We start from the raw sequence: 17,620 nt of genomic DNA, 5'->3' as shown, positions 1-17,620 counted from the left end.
CTTCCTGCCTCTCTGCCTCTTTGAGCACTGGGATTACAGGCATGTGCCACAGTGCCCAGCACCAGACTTCCACCCCATTTCTTATTTTTTTCTTACACATTTAATGTATGTATGTGCAGGTCAGAAGTCAATTTGTGGGAGTTGGTGTCCTCTTTCCATGGAGTGGATTCAGGGGTTGAACTTGGGTCATCAGGGTCGAGAGCAAATGCCTTCACCCACTGAGCCATCTGATTGGCCCCGACTCTCATTTCCTGGTGGAAGGTGTCAATGAATTAGCAGCCTTAAACTAAGCTAAGCTGAGGTGACTCTGGACTAAGGGCGTGTTTACAGAGACTCGTGCCTGACTCACATGGCAGGAGAAAGCTGCTCCCACACGTTGTTTTGGTTCCACATGAGCACATTCTCTCTCTCTCTCATACACACACATTAAATAAATAACAATAGGGACAACAGAGCAAACTGGTGACTCTTCGGGGCCTCAGCTGTGCTATCTAGGCAACAGCTCTGCCATGGATTACAATTGTAGCCCGTGTTATTTCAGGTAAAAGGAAATCTCAAAGTCCACCCCTAGCCAGTCATGAGCTCACACTTGTCCCTCCCTCCTTCCTTCTTTCCTTTATGGTGGTTTTGAGATAACATCTCCCTGTGCAATCTTAGATGGCCTGGAACTCACGACCTAGACCTGATTGACTTTGAACTCACTGAGTGCTGGGATTACAGGCATGAGCCAGCATTGCCAGTTTACGTAGTGTTGGGGATTGATCCCAGGCATTCCTGCATGCCAGGCAGAAGGGCCACCAGTTCAGCTACATCCCCAGTTTCCACTTTGGAGCAACATGGAAAGAAAGGGAAAAACCTCAGACTATAGGAAAAACAAATCACAAATCAGTTGTGTCCATGTGGCAAGATTTCAGTACTATCAAGAAAAGACTAAACTACAATGCAAAGCAAAGATCCTAAGAGTCCTTGGTAAGAATACAGCAATGTTTGGGTCCTCCTTATACTAACTTAAAATTAGTACTTTTGGACTACATATCAGGTTACATAATAAGGAGGCTAAAAAAATAAAGCAGAAACCAACCCTCCAGGCCCCAGTGTAGGTGGGCACGCCTTCGATCCCAGCACTCAGGAACCGGCAGAGCTGAGTAGAGCCAAGACTGCGTAGAGAAATGTCTTTCTTTTTTCTTTTTTGGTTTTTGGTTTTTCGAGACAGGGTTTCTCTGCGTACCTCTGGCTGTCCTGGTCTCGCTTTGTAGACCAGGCTGGCCTCACACTCAAGAGTGTGCTTCTGCCTCCGGAGTGCGGGACTAAAGGCGAGCCCCACCTGCCCGGCTGCTTTCTTCTGTCTTAAAAGTTGTAAGTGAAAAAAGAAAGAAAGAAAGCGTTGTCGCCAGGCGGGATCCGGCGGGTGGGTCAAGGACAGGACAGCGCGCGCGGCCCCGCGTGGGAGGGACTGGAAGAAGGTGGGCGCTGCGAGCAGCAGGTGCGGCGGCTCCGCCGATCCCCCGCGGCGCCTGCGCTCCCGGCGCCGGGCGGCAGAGGGCGCCGCGGCCACGCCCGTCCTGCGCCCCCGGGGCGGGGCGTCCTGCGGGCGGGGGGCGGGGCCGCGCGCTCACGTGACCCCGGCTCATGGCGGCGGCGGCGGCGGCGGGGACGGCGCCGGCGGCTCTCGGCGGCTGGAGCCGGATCCTGTAGCCCGGGCGTGGGCCCGCGTCAGTCCCGTCCCTCCTCCGGGCCCCCTCGCGTCTTCCGGAGTGTGGCCGCGGGGCCGCGATGGCGGAGCGAGGCCCGGAGCCGGCGGCGGCCGCGGTGGCCGCGCTGCCCCCCGAGGTGCGGGCGCAGCTGGCGGAGCTGGAGCTGGAGCTGTCGGAGGGTAGGCGAGCGGGCGGCGGGGAGGCCGGGTCGGCGGGGCGAGCGGGGCCGCCCCGGTGGGCGCGGGGGCCGGCGGGGACCGAGCTGCGCCCTGCGCCTGGCACCGTCCCCTCCGGAAGGGCCGCACGCCTGCGCGCTCTCTCCTGCCCGGGGCGCGGGGCAGCGCCGCAGCCGCGCTTCCTCCTGCGCCTCTAACAATGCGCGGTGACAGGCGTGAGAAAGCAGCCGCGCAGGGTCCAAGCGGGGTCGCAGGCCCAGGCGCTGGCCCGGGGACCCCCGCTCTGCCGCTCGGGCCACCTCTGTCATGGGGCCCAGCAGGGCTCTTTCTTGGCACCTGTGCTCAGGGCTGGGTTTTCCGCATCTGGTCGCCCTTGGAGTCTCTGAGGATGCAGATCCTGGCCGGCACCCCCTTCCTCCTGACAATGGATCGGGACAGGGAGGGTTGGGCTTGTTTAGGTGCTTTCAGACGTGGGCTCGGTCTGGGCGCTGGGACCAGAGAAGTCCCCTGGACAACAATGAGAGGCTCAATGCGGGCCGTGGCATGTGATCAGGCGAGTGCGCTGTGGCGAGCCGCTTTCTGTAAAGTTCCTGTTTTTATCTCAGGCGGCCTCCGAACAAAAGCAGCATTTTCTCTGCGCTGGCTGTCAGTACACTTCGCTGATGTCTCCCGAGTTGTGTGTTGTTGAATTCCTTCCCGAAGGCCCTGGCCAGTGTTTATCAAGTGCATTCAAAACTGTGGATTGGGAAAGAGTAGGTTATGTGACCAGGTTCCCAGGAGAGTCCTAGTTCCGACTTTTTAACTTATCATGACATTGTGGGCTTTTTCCCCTTTGAAAAATCACTTACAGTGAAAAAGCTGGAGTGAATTTGAGTGTTCTAGATCTTAAGCGATTGAAGGAAATAATTACTTTTAATAACCCTTTAAGGCTTTCTCAATGTATAGGGCGGTGCTGTTTTCACTTGCACGTAATTATCAACGTATTATTTTTCAATTAATCAGTTGGGAAGCGTTTAGGAAGATAGGAATCCTTTGGGCTTCTTGCCCAGTGATACCTTTAAATAAAATAGTTACCAGGTTTAAAAAAAAATCATTTGAAGTAGTTTGTTAAAATAGGCTTCCCTTAAGGTTTTCTTTTTTCCTCATCATCCTTTCGTGAAACTGTTGGCATCAAGTGTGATGAATTCCATTCAAATCTTTTAAAAGTTTATTTATTTGTTTATTTATTTTTAAAGTAACAAATCAGCTTTGGCTTTCATTAGCCAGAAAGGGAGGTTTGGCTGGGATGTCATATGAGGGAGAGATTAAAATAGGATTTGCTTGCTTCCCCGGGAGAGGGGAGCCGGGTGCCCCTCTTAGTGTGACTGTGCGCACATGATTATTGTTTGGAGCTCTGGTGTCTGCAGACGTCTTTAGAAAGCGCTGTTCCGAGGAACTGCTTCTAGGATCGATGCTGATTAGCTGACCTTCCTCCTGGAGACCCGGAATGCCAGAGCTTGGACGTTTTGAGGACGAGGGAATGGTTTCTTTGCCCAGACAGGATGCTTTGATTGGCAGATGGCTTAGTTTAAATTTATTTCGTAAGGGCTAGCCGTGCATCACCCTGCGCTTTATCCCGTGGTGCTCTGGAAGGAAATAGCAGTTGAGAAACCTGCAGTGTCAGCGTGTTGGCCATCTGTCTGTCTGTCTTGCTTCAAGCACACAGATGGTTGGTTGGAGATGGAGGAAGATGCTATTCAGAGTTCAGTGAAGTTAAAATAAGCCAGGGGTCCCCAGCTCTGTGGTGGTGGTTATGACATCTGAAGCAGGCTTGGAATCACCCTCCCCCACGGCCTTTTTTTTTTTTTTAAATTTTCTCTATAATTACTCTTCTGACAAAAACCTCCCCCTGCCCCAAGCCTCTGTGTTTGTTACAGCTGATGTTGGTGCATTCAGTCTTCCCATTGCTGGTTTTCCCAGGTTCAGGCTGTAGTTGGCCATAAGGACAGGGCCAGCGCGTGAAGCACTGTTGGAGAATTTCTTTGTGTGTGTTCCGCTGCAGCCTTTGGTCAGGGTCTGGCCGCTCTGCTGAGTGCAGACCAGTGCCTCCTTCGGGCTGTTTGCCGCAGAGCTGCAGAGCCTTGTGTGGGTCTGCTGCCGAGGCCGCTGGCCGCTGGGGTCCTGTCAAGCTGGCCTGCAGCGATGGCCTGCAGCTGTCAGGAGCACCGTGTGCAGACTGAGTCCACGCGGGCGTTTCTTGATAGCTGGCTTGGACAGGATTCTTGATACCGTTCCTCGTTGGATTTTCTCAAGACTATGTGCCACCCTATCTGACAGGAAGCTGTTGGACTTCGCCTGTGGTGGAGTGGGGCTTCATGTTTAAGTCTGTCCACTCATTTGTGTAAAGCTTTTTGCATGAGCTGTCTTTTGAGCAGCACCAAACTTCTTGATGAGGTGAAGCAGGTGTACCTGGTCCCCCTCCCCCCTTTGGTTTAACAGAAGGGAAACTTGGACTCAGAAAACTTCAGTGTTTTGTTTAAAGCTTCACCTCGAGTGAGTACCTTTATCTCAAGCTGTGACGTAATTATGGCATGGGAACCATTTAAATATCTGCGCTGTGACTGCACAATAGTTCTTTTCCTCTACGGCAACGCTGCATTTCGTGTTCGTGCTGCAGTTGAGTGTCCTGAGGGTTCTCGGTTGGTGGTGCCTGTGTGTGCAGAGGGTACAGAGGTGAGCAGGATGCTGTGCCAGCTGTCAAGGACCTCCGAGCTGGCCAGAGGTCATCTCTTAAAAATGTCAACAAACGCCACATGAGGCTGTGACAGAGCCGGGTGCAGGGGCTTCGTTCTAAGAAAAGAGGAAGCTGTGATCCTGGCCTTGCCAGAAGCAGCCCCGGCTGGAAGTCCAGGCTGTGTGGTCAGCAGTGGGGGCTGGGATCTGGCCGCTGCAGAGCACCCCTCGAGGGAGGAAGGGTGCCTGGCCAGCGCCTGTGCTGCAGGTTGGAGGGTGAGCAAGTCTTTCCGTGTCTGAGACCAGCCCGGAGACGGCAGCGGGAAAGGCGTGTGAGAGAAAACAGCGCTGGGCGGAAGGGAGCCTCCCTTGTCTTGTCTCAACACTTCTCTGGGCATGACCAGCATCGCTTCCCGCTGTCTCTGCGTGTTTCACTCCCCATCTCTGAGGCCTTGACAGTGGCACCGTCCACCTCGAAGGTGGAAGGATGGAAGGCACCTTAGAGCGGCAGGAGAGCCAGGAAGGAGGGGATGTGCTGGGCACATTGTAGTTCAGCCTCAGAAGTGGGCAGGTCGGCTTTCCCAGAAGAACGCCAGCCAGCCTTCTGTTCACTGTATGTGGACCCTGGGTCCCTTCCCAGACATGGCACTTACTCAAGGAGGCGTAGACCACCTACACACATGCCCCAGGGCTACAGGTGAAATCCCCGATGGTAGGATTTTTCAAACCTGGACTATGGAGTGTTATTTTTGTTTATTTATATTACTTCATACTAAGCCAGCATTCTACCACTGATTTCTACTTTCAGTCTTATGGACTTTTATTAATTTTTTTTTAATTACATTTTTTTGTATTTATTTCGTGTGCACATGAGCTTGCAGGTATCTGTGTGTATGTGTGTGCTTGTATATTTTGTGTGTGCATGTTGCATGCCTGTGTGTGCTTATATATTTATGTGTGTGCGCGTATGCCATGGTGCATGAACAGAAGTCAGACGACGCCTTGTGGGAATCAGTTTTCTCTCCCACCGTACAGATCCTTGATGTTTAACTAAGGTTGTTAGCTTGTCGGCTGGAGCTCTTACACTGAGCCCTAATTTCATATTTTAAAAATGTATATACTTTTTTTACTGGACTGTTGAGGATTGAATCAGGCCTTACACATGCTAGGTATGTGCTCTGCTGTTGTGCTTTATCACCATCACTCAGCTCTGTAGATTTTATTTATTTTGCTTTTCGTTCTTTTTTTTGGGGGGGAGAGAGAGAGTCTAGGCTGGCCAAGAACTGTGGTACTAGCTTGGCTTTGAACTTGTGGATCTTACTGTTTTGCCTTCCAGGTGCTGGGGTAATAGGTGTGTGCCACCACATCTGGCTCCCAAAGACTTATTTTATTTCATGTATTCACTTACTTATTTTGAGACAAGGTGTCTCTGTAATTGTGGCTGTTCTGTACCTCACTGTATAGACCAGGCTGTCCTCTAACTCACAGAAATCCTCCCAAACGCTGGGATCAAAGGTGCAGGTTAGCATACCTGAACTGTAAAAATATTTCCCCAGCATTTGCATCACCATTACTGCAGTTTTCCATTGCTCTCCCCCCTGTCTAGGAGGGATAATCTTCCTCTCCGGCCTGTGGTTGCTTGTGGTTCTTTACTGCCAGTCATCACATGTAGTCATTTAAACTGCTTTTTACTTAATCTAAACTCATACGAGGCCATTTATATTCATTCTTTTTTTTAAATTAATTCATTCTTTGTTTTGTTTTTTGAGACAGAATCTCATTATGTAGACCAGGCTGGCCTCAAACTCACAGAGATCTTGCCGCCCCTGCCTCCCGAGTGCTGGGACTCCCATTCCTCCTCCTCTTTTAAAAAATACGTATGGATGTTTTGCCTGCATGTGTTTTCGTGCACTGTGATGGGTGGGGTACCCAGGGAGTCCTGAGAGGGGGTGAACTGCAGAGAGGTGAGAGTGCCCACATGGATACTGGGAATTGAACCCAGCTGTTCTTAAGACCCAGCACTCAGAAGGCAGAGGCAGGTGGAGATCTGAATTTTCAGTTTGAGGCTAGCCTGGTCTACAAAGTGAGTTCCAGGATGGCCAGGGCTACACAGAGAAACCTGTCTCAGAAAAAAGAAGGAAGGAGAAGAAGAAAGCATATCCAGCGCTCTTGACTGCTGAGCCACCTCTCCAGCCCCCTCATAGTTGTATTTTTTATATTATTTTTATTTTAGTCTTTTTTTTTTTTTTTTTTAGACAGGGTGTCTCACTTAACTCTGGTTCTGGTTGGTGGCCTGGGATTTGTTGTGTGAACCAAGCTGGCTGTGAACTCATGAAGATCCAGCTGCCTTTGCCTCCTTGAGTGCTGGGATTAAAGGCACATGCTATCACACCTGGTTTATTTTTGTTTAATTGTGAGTCTGTGTGTGTTCATACATGGCACGAGTGCAGGTGTCCTTGGATGCCACATCCCCTTGGGTCCCCCGGAGTTACAGCTGGTTGTTAGTAAGTGATGTGGGCGCAGGGAACCGACTGGGTCTTTGCCCAGGCAGTCTGTGCCCCAAGCACTCTCTCCAGCCCTCTGCCTAGCTTCTGTCTTAACAGTTTTAGGAGTGTACCAAAGTTTTGCTTGGTTCAGTTTAAGTGGAAAAATCAAGTCTCTGTCTTGGTGGTTCAATCTTGGCATGTGATGGGATTGAATAATCATTTGAGAAGCGTGTTGGTATCTGGTGGGCCTTTGCCCACATCCTGGCCATGTCCCGGAACTAGCTGTGTGGTCTTGGACAGGCTGCCTAACCCTCGTTGGGTCTCTTATCCACACAGAAAAGGCTGAACCCCTCACTGGGCTCGAAGGACGTTTAGTAGGAGTGAAGTGTGAGGGCGTAGGGAGCGTCTGACCTTTGGCCTGACAGTGAATGGATGCTCGGCCTGCCTGTCTAATAGGTCATGTGAATATGTCCTCTGTGAGGTGATGAACAGAAGCTGTTTGTGGAGATACTGTTTTGAAGTGGGGCTTCACGCTGCTGTCAGTTGCTCTAACACATGTTGGCTCCTACGGACGAAGAACCTGGATTGTTCCATGCAGACATCTGGCATCAGGCACGCGGCTTGAACATGAGTGTGGTTTCTGAGACTCCGGCTTGTGCAGCAATGAAAGGCTGGTGTGGGTGCCTCGGCTCCCTGCAGGCCGAGTCTGAGCTCCCCGTGGGCCAGGGGCAGCTCCTTCGGTTCCTTTCTGGCACCTTCTCCGCTGAGGGGACGTGCAGCTGTGTTGAAGTCTAGTTCCAGCCTGGGCAATCCTGCCCTCACCTCTGCTCGACGTCAGGCTTCTGAAGACAGACCTTTCGTTCGAAGACTTTGCTGAGCCCGAGGTTCTGGTGTTCTCTGTCTTCACGTGCTGCACGCATGGGTCAGTGCGCAAGCTTCTGAATACGTCAGTGTTTGTTGAATTTCTCACATGGTTATGGTGCGCGGTGCTGGGTGGTGTCGATGTGCTTCTGTCTTTCCTCTTTTGAAGGTGTGATCTCAGTTTTGTAGCTCTGGCTGTCCTGGAACTCACCGTGTAAGCCAGGCTGTCCTTAAACTCAGAGAGATCCTCCTGCCTCTGTCTCCCCAGTGCTGACTTGTTTATATTTTTATGTGAGGCCTGCATGTATGAATGTGCACTGTGGAGTCCAGAAGAGGCCTTGGATCCCCTGAAATCGGAGTTGGGGTGTTGTGAGCCACCCTGTGGTTGCCGGGAATCGAACCTGGGTCCACTGCAAGAGCAGCCAGTGCTCTTAACCCCTGAGCCATCTCTCCACCCTTGCCCTTATTCCCAGAGGAAGAGCTGCCCACTTCCGGTCTGAGTGTGCGCCTCTGCTGTGTCCTCATCCCACTCGTGCTTCTGCTCCCCTGCCTCCTCCCCCCGTGGGGTCTTGGGACCTTTGTGGTACCTCTCCCCTCCTACTCTTCTTGCCTGTGTCTTTTTCTCTCAGCGTCTCGTGTAACGTCTTGACTCTGGGCCCTTCTTTGCAGCATTTACATCTGTTCCAGTACTTTTCTGGGAAGGTGGGAGAGAATACAACAACCTTCCCCAAACTCCGAGAGTGGCTGCCCGAGGCCATACGGTGGCATTTTCCCCGGGTCTAGAGCGCAGGAGAAAGACTGTTTCCATCTCCATGTGCCTTTGCTCGCTGATCAGTCCACTCTGTCTAGAGCATCAAGCCGCTGAAGCAGCCGTTTCCATGGCTACTCCTTCACCGCCTTTAGGATGAAACACCTCTGGATTTCTCTGTAGCACTGGGCACAGTCCTTTGTTGTTGGTTTTAATTTTTTGATCTTTTTGAGACGAGGTCTCTGTAGCACAGAATGGCTTTGAACCTGTGGTGATCCTTTTGCCATGGCCTCCTGATGCTGGGATTACAAGTGTGACTACCAAGCCTGGCTGTGTGGATCATGAGCTCAGTGACATTTTCTCTTTTCTTAACTTTGAGGTGTGGTTTCATTCTGGTTCCCAGACTGTTGTCAGGCTTCCTCTTGGCTTCTTACTCACCGTTCTCCTGATGCAGGCGTCTTTGCTGATGTCCTTACTCATACCTCCTTTGCACATACTAGCATGTCTACCATGCCCAGGCTTCAGCTCTCAGGGGCCCTCAGCTGACCCCAGGTCTTTCTCTCCAGCCCTGCGCCCTGTGCTGTGAGTGCCATTGGCATCTTTGCAGAAACCAGTTACTTAGTAAGTCCCAAACCTCCCCGTGTCCTTATGCCCCTCCTCCATCTGCTTCCTCTTTCCAAAGCAGTTGTTATTTTCGATTGCCACTGACTGTCTGGTGGCTAATTTTCATCGTCAGCCTGACTGGACATAGACCCGTTAGTGCCGTAATGAGATGGAACGATGGGTGTGTTTTCTAAGGCTTTCCCAGAGAGCTTAGATGAGGGGAAGAAGGAAGATCCGCTTTCACTGTGGGTGGCACGTGTCACAGGCTGGGGTCCTGGACTGGATAAAGATGGAGGAAAGAGAAAACATGCAGACGCAGCTTCACACAGCTCTCTGCGAAAGCTGAGGCCTGGAGGTTCCCTGCTTCCTCTTGCTTCCTCGCTGTGATGGACTGTGCCCCCTGAACTGTGAGCCAAATGCAGCCTTCTCTTAGGTAGCTTATGTCAGGTTATTTGCATAGTGATGAGAAAAATAACTAACACACACACCCTGCAAGAGTGTTCTGATGCCGAAGCTATAGCAGAATTACTGGATGATAGGTGTGTATAATAAAGTTTTGTTGTTCACATTTTGGAAGCAGGAAGTCTGACGTCAAGGTAGCCAGCACACTCGTCCTTGCTCTGTCCTCAAACAGGAGTGACCAGGTTTTCCTGAAGCCTTTTTGTAAGGTTAGTCCTGTTCGTGAGTGCTCCATCCTCGTGATCTAATCTCCCATTAAAAGCCCCGTCTCTGGCCATGGCCACTCTGGGAATGAAGTTCCAGCATGTGGGTTGGGGGTGGGGAGGGCGGCAGCATTCCCACCTCGGCAGCTTGCCCAGTTCACAGTGCAGCTTCAGGTGGGTGCTGGGCTCTGTTCCTGTCGTTGCCCCGCTGCTCCCTCCTGCCAGTCTTCTCTCCCAGTCCACCCTGCTCTGTCTTGTCCGGATAGTTTTGAAACAAAACCAAATGCGATCTTTCTTAAAACAGTTTTGTTGACTTCCCCCACGTGCAGGATGAAATCCAAGCTTCCGTGTGTACAGGGTTGCCCTTCGTATGCTCATGGTGCTCTCTGCTGCACAGCTGTGCCGGGTGGCTGTGCGCGTTCCGATTTCCCACTTACAGGCCTCGTTCGTGCTGCCCCTCTCCAAGCGCCATTGCTGGCTTGCCCTTCTGTTTCTCTTCCGGTTGACGTCTGCTCCGCTCAGCGCCTCTGAGCGGCTTCCCTGTTCTCACTTCTCTAGTTTAGATTGTAGAGGCGTAATCACCTTGGGGGGGGGGCTTAGCATGTTACAGGCCCTGTGCTTGGCACGTTACAAACCTCGCATGACTGCTACGCAGCTCCCGTCTCGGCCATGGGGGAGCTGAGCTAGAGAAAGCACTTGCAAGTGCAGTAGCTTGTGAGGCGGAGCCCACAGTGCCTGTTGTCACACGCCACACCATCTTCTGCTCACCTCTCTAAAGCAACCTTTAAAAATGTTTCATGGATTTATTTTATGTGCATGAGTGTTTGGCCTGTATGTATGTCTGTGCATCACATGGCTGCCTGGTGACCATGGAGGTCAAAGGGTTCAGATCCTCACCGTGTGGGTGCTGGGTGTTGAACCAGGTCTTCTTGAAGAGCAGCTAGTGCTCTTAACCCCTGAGACATCTCTCAGCCCCTGTTCTTACACACTTCTATTTATTTCTTGTTTTTGAGATCCTGTCTGGCCTCGAGCTCAGACTCACTTGCCCCAGCCTCCTGAGTGCTGGCATCACACGGGTATCTACTGTGCTGGTTGCAGATAGTGTCTCTATTGCATAATCAATGCCAGAAGTGCGTGTGTCAGAGGAGACACAGCGCTCTGAGGTGTTTGGATGAAGGCTGTTGCTGCCCTGTGGAATTGTGGGAAATGGTGTCATTGGGACTCAGTGGGCTGGGAGTTTGGGCAGATGGCTGGGGAGGAAGAAAGTAGACGGTGACTAGAATTATGAAGCTGTTTGTACTGGAGTTCAGTCCAGCATGTCTGAAGGAAGGCTGCAGGCGCGGCTGGGGTAGGGCTGCCCTGTGGACTCGTGTTCTCAGGAGGATGCAGGTGCTCATTACCGTTTGTTTGTTTTGTTTCTGAGACAGGGTCTCTCTGTGTAGCCTTGGCTGTCCTGGAACTCAGTTTGTAGACCAGGCTGGCCTTGAACTCACAGAGGTGTGAGATCAAGGTGTGAGCTGGTCATGACCTCTTACTGGGGACCTGTGCTGACACCACAGACTTGGTTTTATAGGATAACGTGAAACGCCTCGGAATGTTGTTCTGATTGAAGTTTGGGGGAAAGTATTAATGTTTTAAGGAGGAATCAAAACCTAAGATCCGTGGCTAGGGAGATGGCTCAGTAGCTCAGCACTGAACATGAGGACTGGAGTTGTAATCTAAGCTGGCCTTAAACTCATGGCAGTCTTCATGTTGGAATTCCAGGTGGTTTTAGAGGACCTGGAGACAGAGATTGGACTCGCGCATGCGTGCTTGCATGTGTGTATCTGGGTGTATGCGCACCATGTTGGGTTCTTGTGGGAAGCATGCAAGGCAGGGAGAAGTGGAAGTAGAGGCAGGAGTGCTCAAGCTTAGCTGTGAGGAGGAGATACAGCAGTGGTGGCCGCCTGTCCGTGTGTGTGCTCTGCGTCCTTCCCCACTGAAAAGGTGTTGTGGGACCCTGGGCCTAGTCCCCATGGGTCACAGAGACCACTTGGTGCCTCTCTGAGGGCCATCAGGGAGGCCTTAGCGTGCTGGGTAGGGAAGAGGATGGAGACTTGGTGAAGGAGCACCAAGTGTTGACTCAAACCTGAGACTCCCCAGATGACGGTGCTCACCAGGCCACCAGGAGTGTCTGCTTTCCTGTTGGACTTGGACAGGAGGAAGGGGCAGGAGCACAGAGCTGCAGGAGTGAAATGGCCTACCCTGACAGCAAGTGAGTACTCTGTCCGTTGAGAAAAGGATGTGTGTATTCTTGGGAGGAGCTTTGTGAAGACACAAAAAAGACACAAGAAACGAAACAACCAAGCCAGGCTCAGCCCATCCCTTTGAAATGGCTGCACGATCCAGGTGCGGATCAGTGACATAAAGGGTAGGTGAGGTAAGGCCGTGCCAGACAGGCTGAGTAAGACGAGGTGAGACAAGAGTCTCAGCCCTGCAGGTCGGGCGCGGCCGTGAGCCGCGGCGGGCGGGCACACCTGTGTGCATGGCACCTTGCTCTGCCCCACAAGTGTGGGCACCGTCCTTGGCTTGTTCTTGGGAGCTGGGGCAGAGGGGAGCACAGTGGCCGCCCTGTGCTCCTTTCCCAGCTGTGCCAGGCTGTTTCTCTGCTAGTGGAGTGAGGGAATAGAGTGAGGAAGAGGAGGGGCTCCTTGTACTGGGGTTCAGCGACAGAGAACACTCTGATGTGCATTTGTGGGACGCTCTGTTTCAGTTAGCCACATTTAAGGCTACTTACCTCAGGGTCTTTTGAAAGGAGGAGAGTAGGAAAGATTAGTTCCTGGTCTTAGACTCGTGTTGATGAGATTCCTCACCACCATGTTTGTTCTTCTGCTGCCATTGAATGATGGGTGTGAAGACAGACTCCCGAGCTGCAGGCTGGAGAAGCAGAATAGTGGCTGAGCTGTGGCTGCTTCTCCCTTGTACAGGAGACTCCTTCAGAAGGGACACCGCTAAGGCTGATGGACTGAGTGGGCTGTGGGCTTCACACACCTCTTTAATTCCCTGCGATGGAAGGAGCTGCATAGAGTGACGAGCCCCTGCTACGTTTTGGGGATGGAAGGACATTTTTACTGCAGATGAAGTGAAATGAGAAGTGGTGAAGATACTTTGGAACGAAGATAATTGGAACTTGGTGTCGTCACAATCTGTTTCACTACACAGGGTGATAGAACTGTGTCTTCACCTCCCTAAAATCTCAGCTTTTAGCCTTTAATTATGTAGCTACTAGTTCTTAACTATTGTTTAGTAGCTGCAGCCGGGCACTGACTTTGTGGAAGAAGAAATGATGTCAGCGTTTTGAGGAGAATTTGGGCAACAAGTCCTGTGGCCACTTTGCCATCAATAGGCTGAGGACCCGTCTCTCATTTTCACAGAAAACTAAGCTATAGCCGGGTGCTACTGGAGCACACTTGTAATCCCAGCACTGTGCAGGGGCAGGTGGTTCTCTGTGAGTTTGAGGCCAGCCTGGTCTACTTAGTGAGTTCTAAGACAGCCAGAGAAACCCTGCCTTGGAAATATATTCTCCTCCCTTCCTCTCCTGCCACAAAAAAGAAAGCAAGCTAATTTATAGCCAGATCCTCATTTTACTGAGATATATAATATGTGTGTCTAACAGAAATCTTCCATTACTTTTGACCTTGGGCTGGAGAGATGATGGCTCAGGGTTGAGAGCACTGATCCCAGCACCCACAAGATGGCTCACACTGTCTCTGACTCCATTTTCAGATGATCTGACACCACGAGCACCAGGAACATACATGGTCCCCCAATTGGAACCAGGCTTGGTGGCACAGCTTTAATCCCAGCACTGGGAGGCCGAGATGGGGAATCTCAGACTTGGAGGTCTGGTCTATACAGTGAGTTTCAGGGCAGCCAGGACTTCACAGAGAGACCCAAAAACCTACCAACCAAAAAGAGAGTTCTGACTGTGTGTGGTCCCCAGCTGTGGTCCCAGGCCCTTGGGAGGCTGCGGATGTGTGTGCTTGGAGGTGGAGGCCAGGGTGGCAGTTCAGATGTTTTTCTTTTTTAAAAGATTTATTTATTTATTATGTATATAGTGTTCTGCCTGCATGTGTGGCTGCAGGCCAGAAGAGGGCAGCAGATCTCATTATAGATGGTTGGAAGCACCATGTGGTTGTTGGGAATCAAACTCAGGACCTTTGGAAGAGCAGCCAGTGCTCTTAACCTCTGAGCCATCTCTCCAGCCCCCGATTTTTTTCTTTTTTTAAGACAGGGTCTCTGTAAGCCCTGACTGGCCTGGAATTCACAGTGTAGACCAGTCTGGTCTCAGAGTCACAGAGAGCTGCCTCTGCTCCTGAGTGCTGGGGGTGAAAGTGGGTCCCAGCACAGCAGCTAAGCACCCTGGCGCTTATGTGCAGGGGCCAGGAAAACTTCCGAGAGTGGTTTTCTCTGTCTTCTGCCTCCCTGCAGGAGTACGGGGTATTACAGATGAGAACACACTTAACTTTTAACACGGGTCGCAGGGACTGAGTGTCAGGCTTGCACGGCCTGCCGAGCCATTTTGTTGGCCTGAGAGTCTGACTTGGCCCTGCTCATACTTCTGTTGGTGCTGAGAGGACTTGGGGCTGGCTCTGTTGTTGGAGATGCAGGAAGAGGAGGCCCTGTTTTACATCCTTCAGGACGGTGACTGTTGGAAGGAACCCGCACACAGTGCGAGTGAGCGGGCGCCCCTTCTAATGTCCGCAGAGTGTGCGTGCTGCGTGTTCTCTTTTTAAAATTAAACAGTTACTCTTGGTCTAGGCTGGTGACTCTGGGCCTTGTGCATGCTCTGCAAGGGCGCCACCACTGACCCACACTGCCTGCGTTTATGTCTGGTTTGATGTATTAGCCAGCTCTGCCCTGTGCGCTGTGGCTAAAGACAGACACCTAGCAGCTGGTGGGTAGAATGAAGGTTTTATTTCCATCGCAGGGGCCTGAACATATTCATGGGCAGTGGGTGTGCTCAAAAAGGGAGGAGGGTGACCATTCAGGAGAGAAAGGGGAGAGAATGAGGCGGCCTGTGCCAGGAGGGGAGTTTCTGGGAAGTGCAGGCTGCAGGATGCACCGCAGCGTGTTTCGTGTTTCGTGTTGGAAACGGAGGAAGGTGGCCCCCGGGTGCCGGCGTCAGCACAGAGCAGGGCTCCAGTGCTGACGCACACTTAGACGTGAAGCTGTGGAGACTCTGGGGGAGGGAGTGGGGAAACAGATTGTGTTAGTCAGGCCTGGGGCTGAGTAAGAGGCTGAGTTGGTCAGGACAGAGACAGTGGGTGTAGGCTTGTGTCAGAGTGAAAGGACAAAGGCAGAGTCAAGAGCTGCTTGCTTGACTGTCCGGGCATGCTGGGTGTAGGGGAGGGAGGCCCGGTAGACGCGGCTCAGGTTGGCTGTGCAGGCCGGGCTCCCCCCGCTGGATCCCTAGGTGGCAAGGCGTGGGCTTACAGGGGTGCTCTCCCTGAGTTAGAGCACTGGGGAAATGGAGTTGGTATGGAAGCAGAGGGAAAAATAGTCTTCAGCAAAGTGGAGTGTGCGAGGACTGTGGAGAGAGAGCAGCCTCGTTGCTGTAGCCAGCCTGCCTAGTCAGGTGGTGAGTGTGGCTTTGGAGGGCTTGTGACCTCAGGGTGTCATAGTGTCTGTGAGGTGAGTTGGGATGGCCTAAGGACAAGGCAGACGCTGGTCCTTGGAGGAAGAGGTGGGCTGTCCGTGGGCATGTGCCCAAGAACCGCAGGGCTGTGAGACTCAGCCTCACGGGCAGCAGAGCCTGTCCCTGCACACTCCGGTGCCGCTGTCTCACGTGTGTGTGTGTGTGTGTGTGTGTGTGTGAAAACCACTGTCTTACTTTAGGAAATGACACATCAAAATGCTTGTAAGAACGCTGTGTTTTTTTTTTTTTTTTTTTTTTTTTTTTTTTTTTTTTAAAGACGTGGAAACACTGTTGGAAAAACTCAAAAGTGTGAAGTGGAAAGTAGCCCTCTGTCAATTTTCATGCTCATTCACAAGTTCCCAAATGTCACCATTTTCTAGGATCTTTTTTGTATTTCTGATAGTTGATAGAATAAATTTTAAAAAAGCATATTTTTTGTTGGAGCTGGGTGTGGCGGTGCACAGCTTTAATTCCAGCACTGGGCGTTAGCCTGGTCTACGTAGTGAGGTTAGGCTAGCCAGGGCTGCATACTGCGCGTTGCATGTGCACGCGTGTGCACACACACACAGTGACAGGGATCTTTTGAGTCCCTGTTCGGAACAATGAGAAATATCCCCTACCTGTGTTCTTTTTTCCTGAGGATATTGCAGTTATAGTCTCCTCCCTCCCAGCTGCTGTCCTTCTTCTTTTTAAGATTTATTTATTCTTACTTGTGTGTGTGCCCAGATGAGGTTGTGTATACCGTAGACATATCTACTGAGGCCGGAGTTGGGTCCTTCGGGACTGGAGTGACAGGCCGCGTGAGCTCCCTGATGTGGGTGCGAGGTGAGCATTTGTAACCAGTGGGCTCTTCAGCCTCCACCTTCTCTGATTGTCCCTTTGTCTTTTTGAGGTTGGGTCTCTGTACCCTCCGAAGCGTTTCCCCTCCGTGGAGGTTGAGCCCGGGGCCTTGCACATGCACAGCAAATGTTCTGCTGCCTTGCCACATCCTCGCCCTGGAACTCATCGCCTCCTACCCCAACTGAATTGTGTTAGTGTTCTATGCCATCAAAGGAGGTAGTGCTGGTGATCGTGTGCAAATGAGTCCTCATGCCCCATGTGCAAGTTAGGCCTCAATATTTTGACTCTGTAGCTTTTATAATGTCATTATTAAGTAAATATTACTTTTGGAACCTTGAGCTCCTTTTGGGTTCTTGGAAAAAGGAATATAATAATCTAACAGAAAGCCGTGGCCTCAGTGAGAATAGCTCTCATGTCAGGGCTGCTAAATCTTCTCCTGTAACTTTTTGTGTTCTTTATCAGCCTTATTCAACTAATGTTTCTTATAGTTCAATGGTTATTTTCTTATATATTTGTTAAAACTGGAAATGATTCTGGGCAGTGGCATAATACATCAGTCTCAGCATATGGGAGGCAGAAGCAAGCAGATCTCTGAGTTCGAGGCCAGTCTAGTCTACATAGTGAATTCTCAGCCAGCCTGGGCTACAGAGTGGGACTGTCCTAAACAACCACCACCACTAATGATTCCACACTGGGAATGCATGTAAAACGTAGAGCATGCGTGCTAAACTTTGAAGTCTTTACCTTTCAAAAATGCTTTCTCTCCCTTCACTTTTCTTTTTTTTTTTTTTTTTTTTTTTTTAAGACAGGATTTCACTATGTAACCTTGGCTGTCCTGGAACTCCCTCTATAGACCAGGCTAGCCTCAAGCTCAGAGATCACCTGCCTCTGCTTCCCAGAATGGTGGGATTGCAGGCATGCGCCACCACTTGCTGGCTGATCTGGAAGGCTCTACTCTGTTTCTAACGGTGCTCCTCTCCAGCTGGAAATGCAGTTCAGTAGCCATACCATGCACAAAGTCCTGGACTTGAGTCTGAGCCCTACAAAACGAACCAAAACAAAACCGAAACCTGTTTATCTTACACACCATTCTCCAGTACAAATATATGTTAGAAACACAAGTCTTTATAAAGAGCCAGAGTGGCGGAGCTGAAGCAGGTC

General features: G+C 51.3%; 1 protein-coding gene across 6 annotated transcripts in view; it reads left to right on the top strand.

Annotated features, from left to right (window-relative positions):
• The first annotated feature begins 1,614 nt into the window (after positions 1 to 1,614).
• Positions 1,615 to 17,620, top strand: part of Dip2b (disco interacting protein 2 homolog B) — a 160,455-nt gene continuing 144,449 nt past the window's right edge. For 4 of the 6 annotated variants that reach the window (XM_060388623.1, XM_060388620.1, XM_060388619.1 and 1 more), the window contains exon 1: positions 1,625 to 1,873. In XM_060388623.1, coding sequence (XP_060244606.1) covers positions 1,774 to 1,873 — 100 coding nt within the window. In that variant the 5' untranslated portion in view covers positions 1,625 to 1,773. Of the gene's footprint in view, positions 1,874 to 17,620 lie in introns of all 6 variants that reach the window. The other 2 variants (XM_060388622.1, XM_060388621.1) reach the window with 1 other exon arrangement.

The sequence above is a fragment of the Meriones unguiculatus genome, chromosome 8 (assembly GCF_030254825.1).
Source record: "Meriones unguiculatus strain TT.TT164.6M chromosome 8, Bangor_MerUng_6.1, whole genome shotgun sequence".
In the NCBI taxonomy this organism is placed as follows: Eukaryota; Metazoa; Chordata; class Mammalia; order Rodentia; family Muridae; genus Meriones; species Meriones unguiculatus.
Note: the sequence above shows the minus strand (reverse complement) of the source record. Positions and strands in the feature narration are given on the sequence as shown.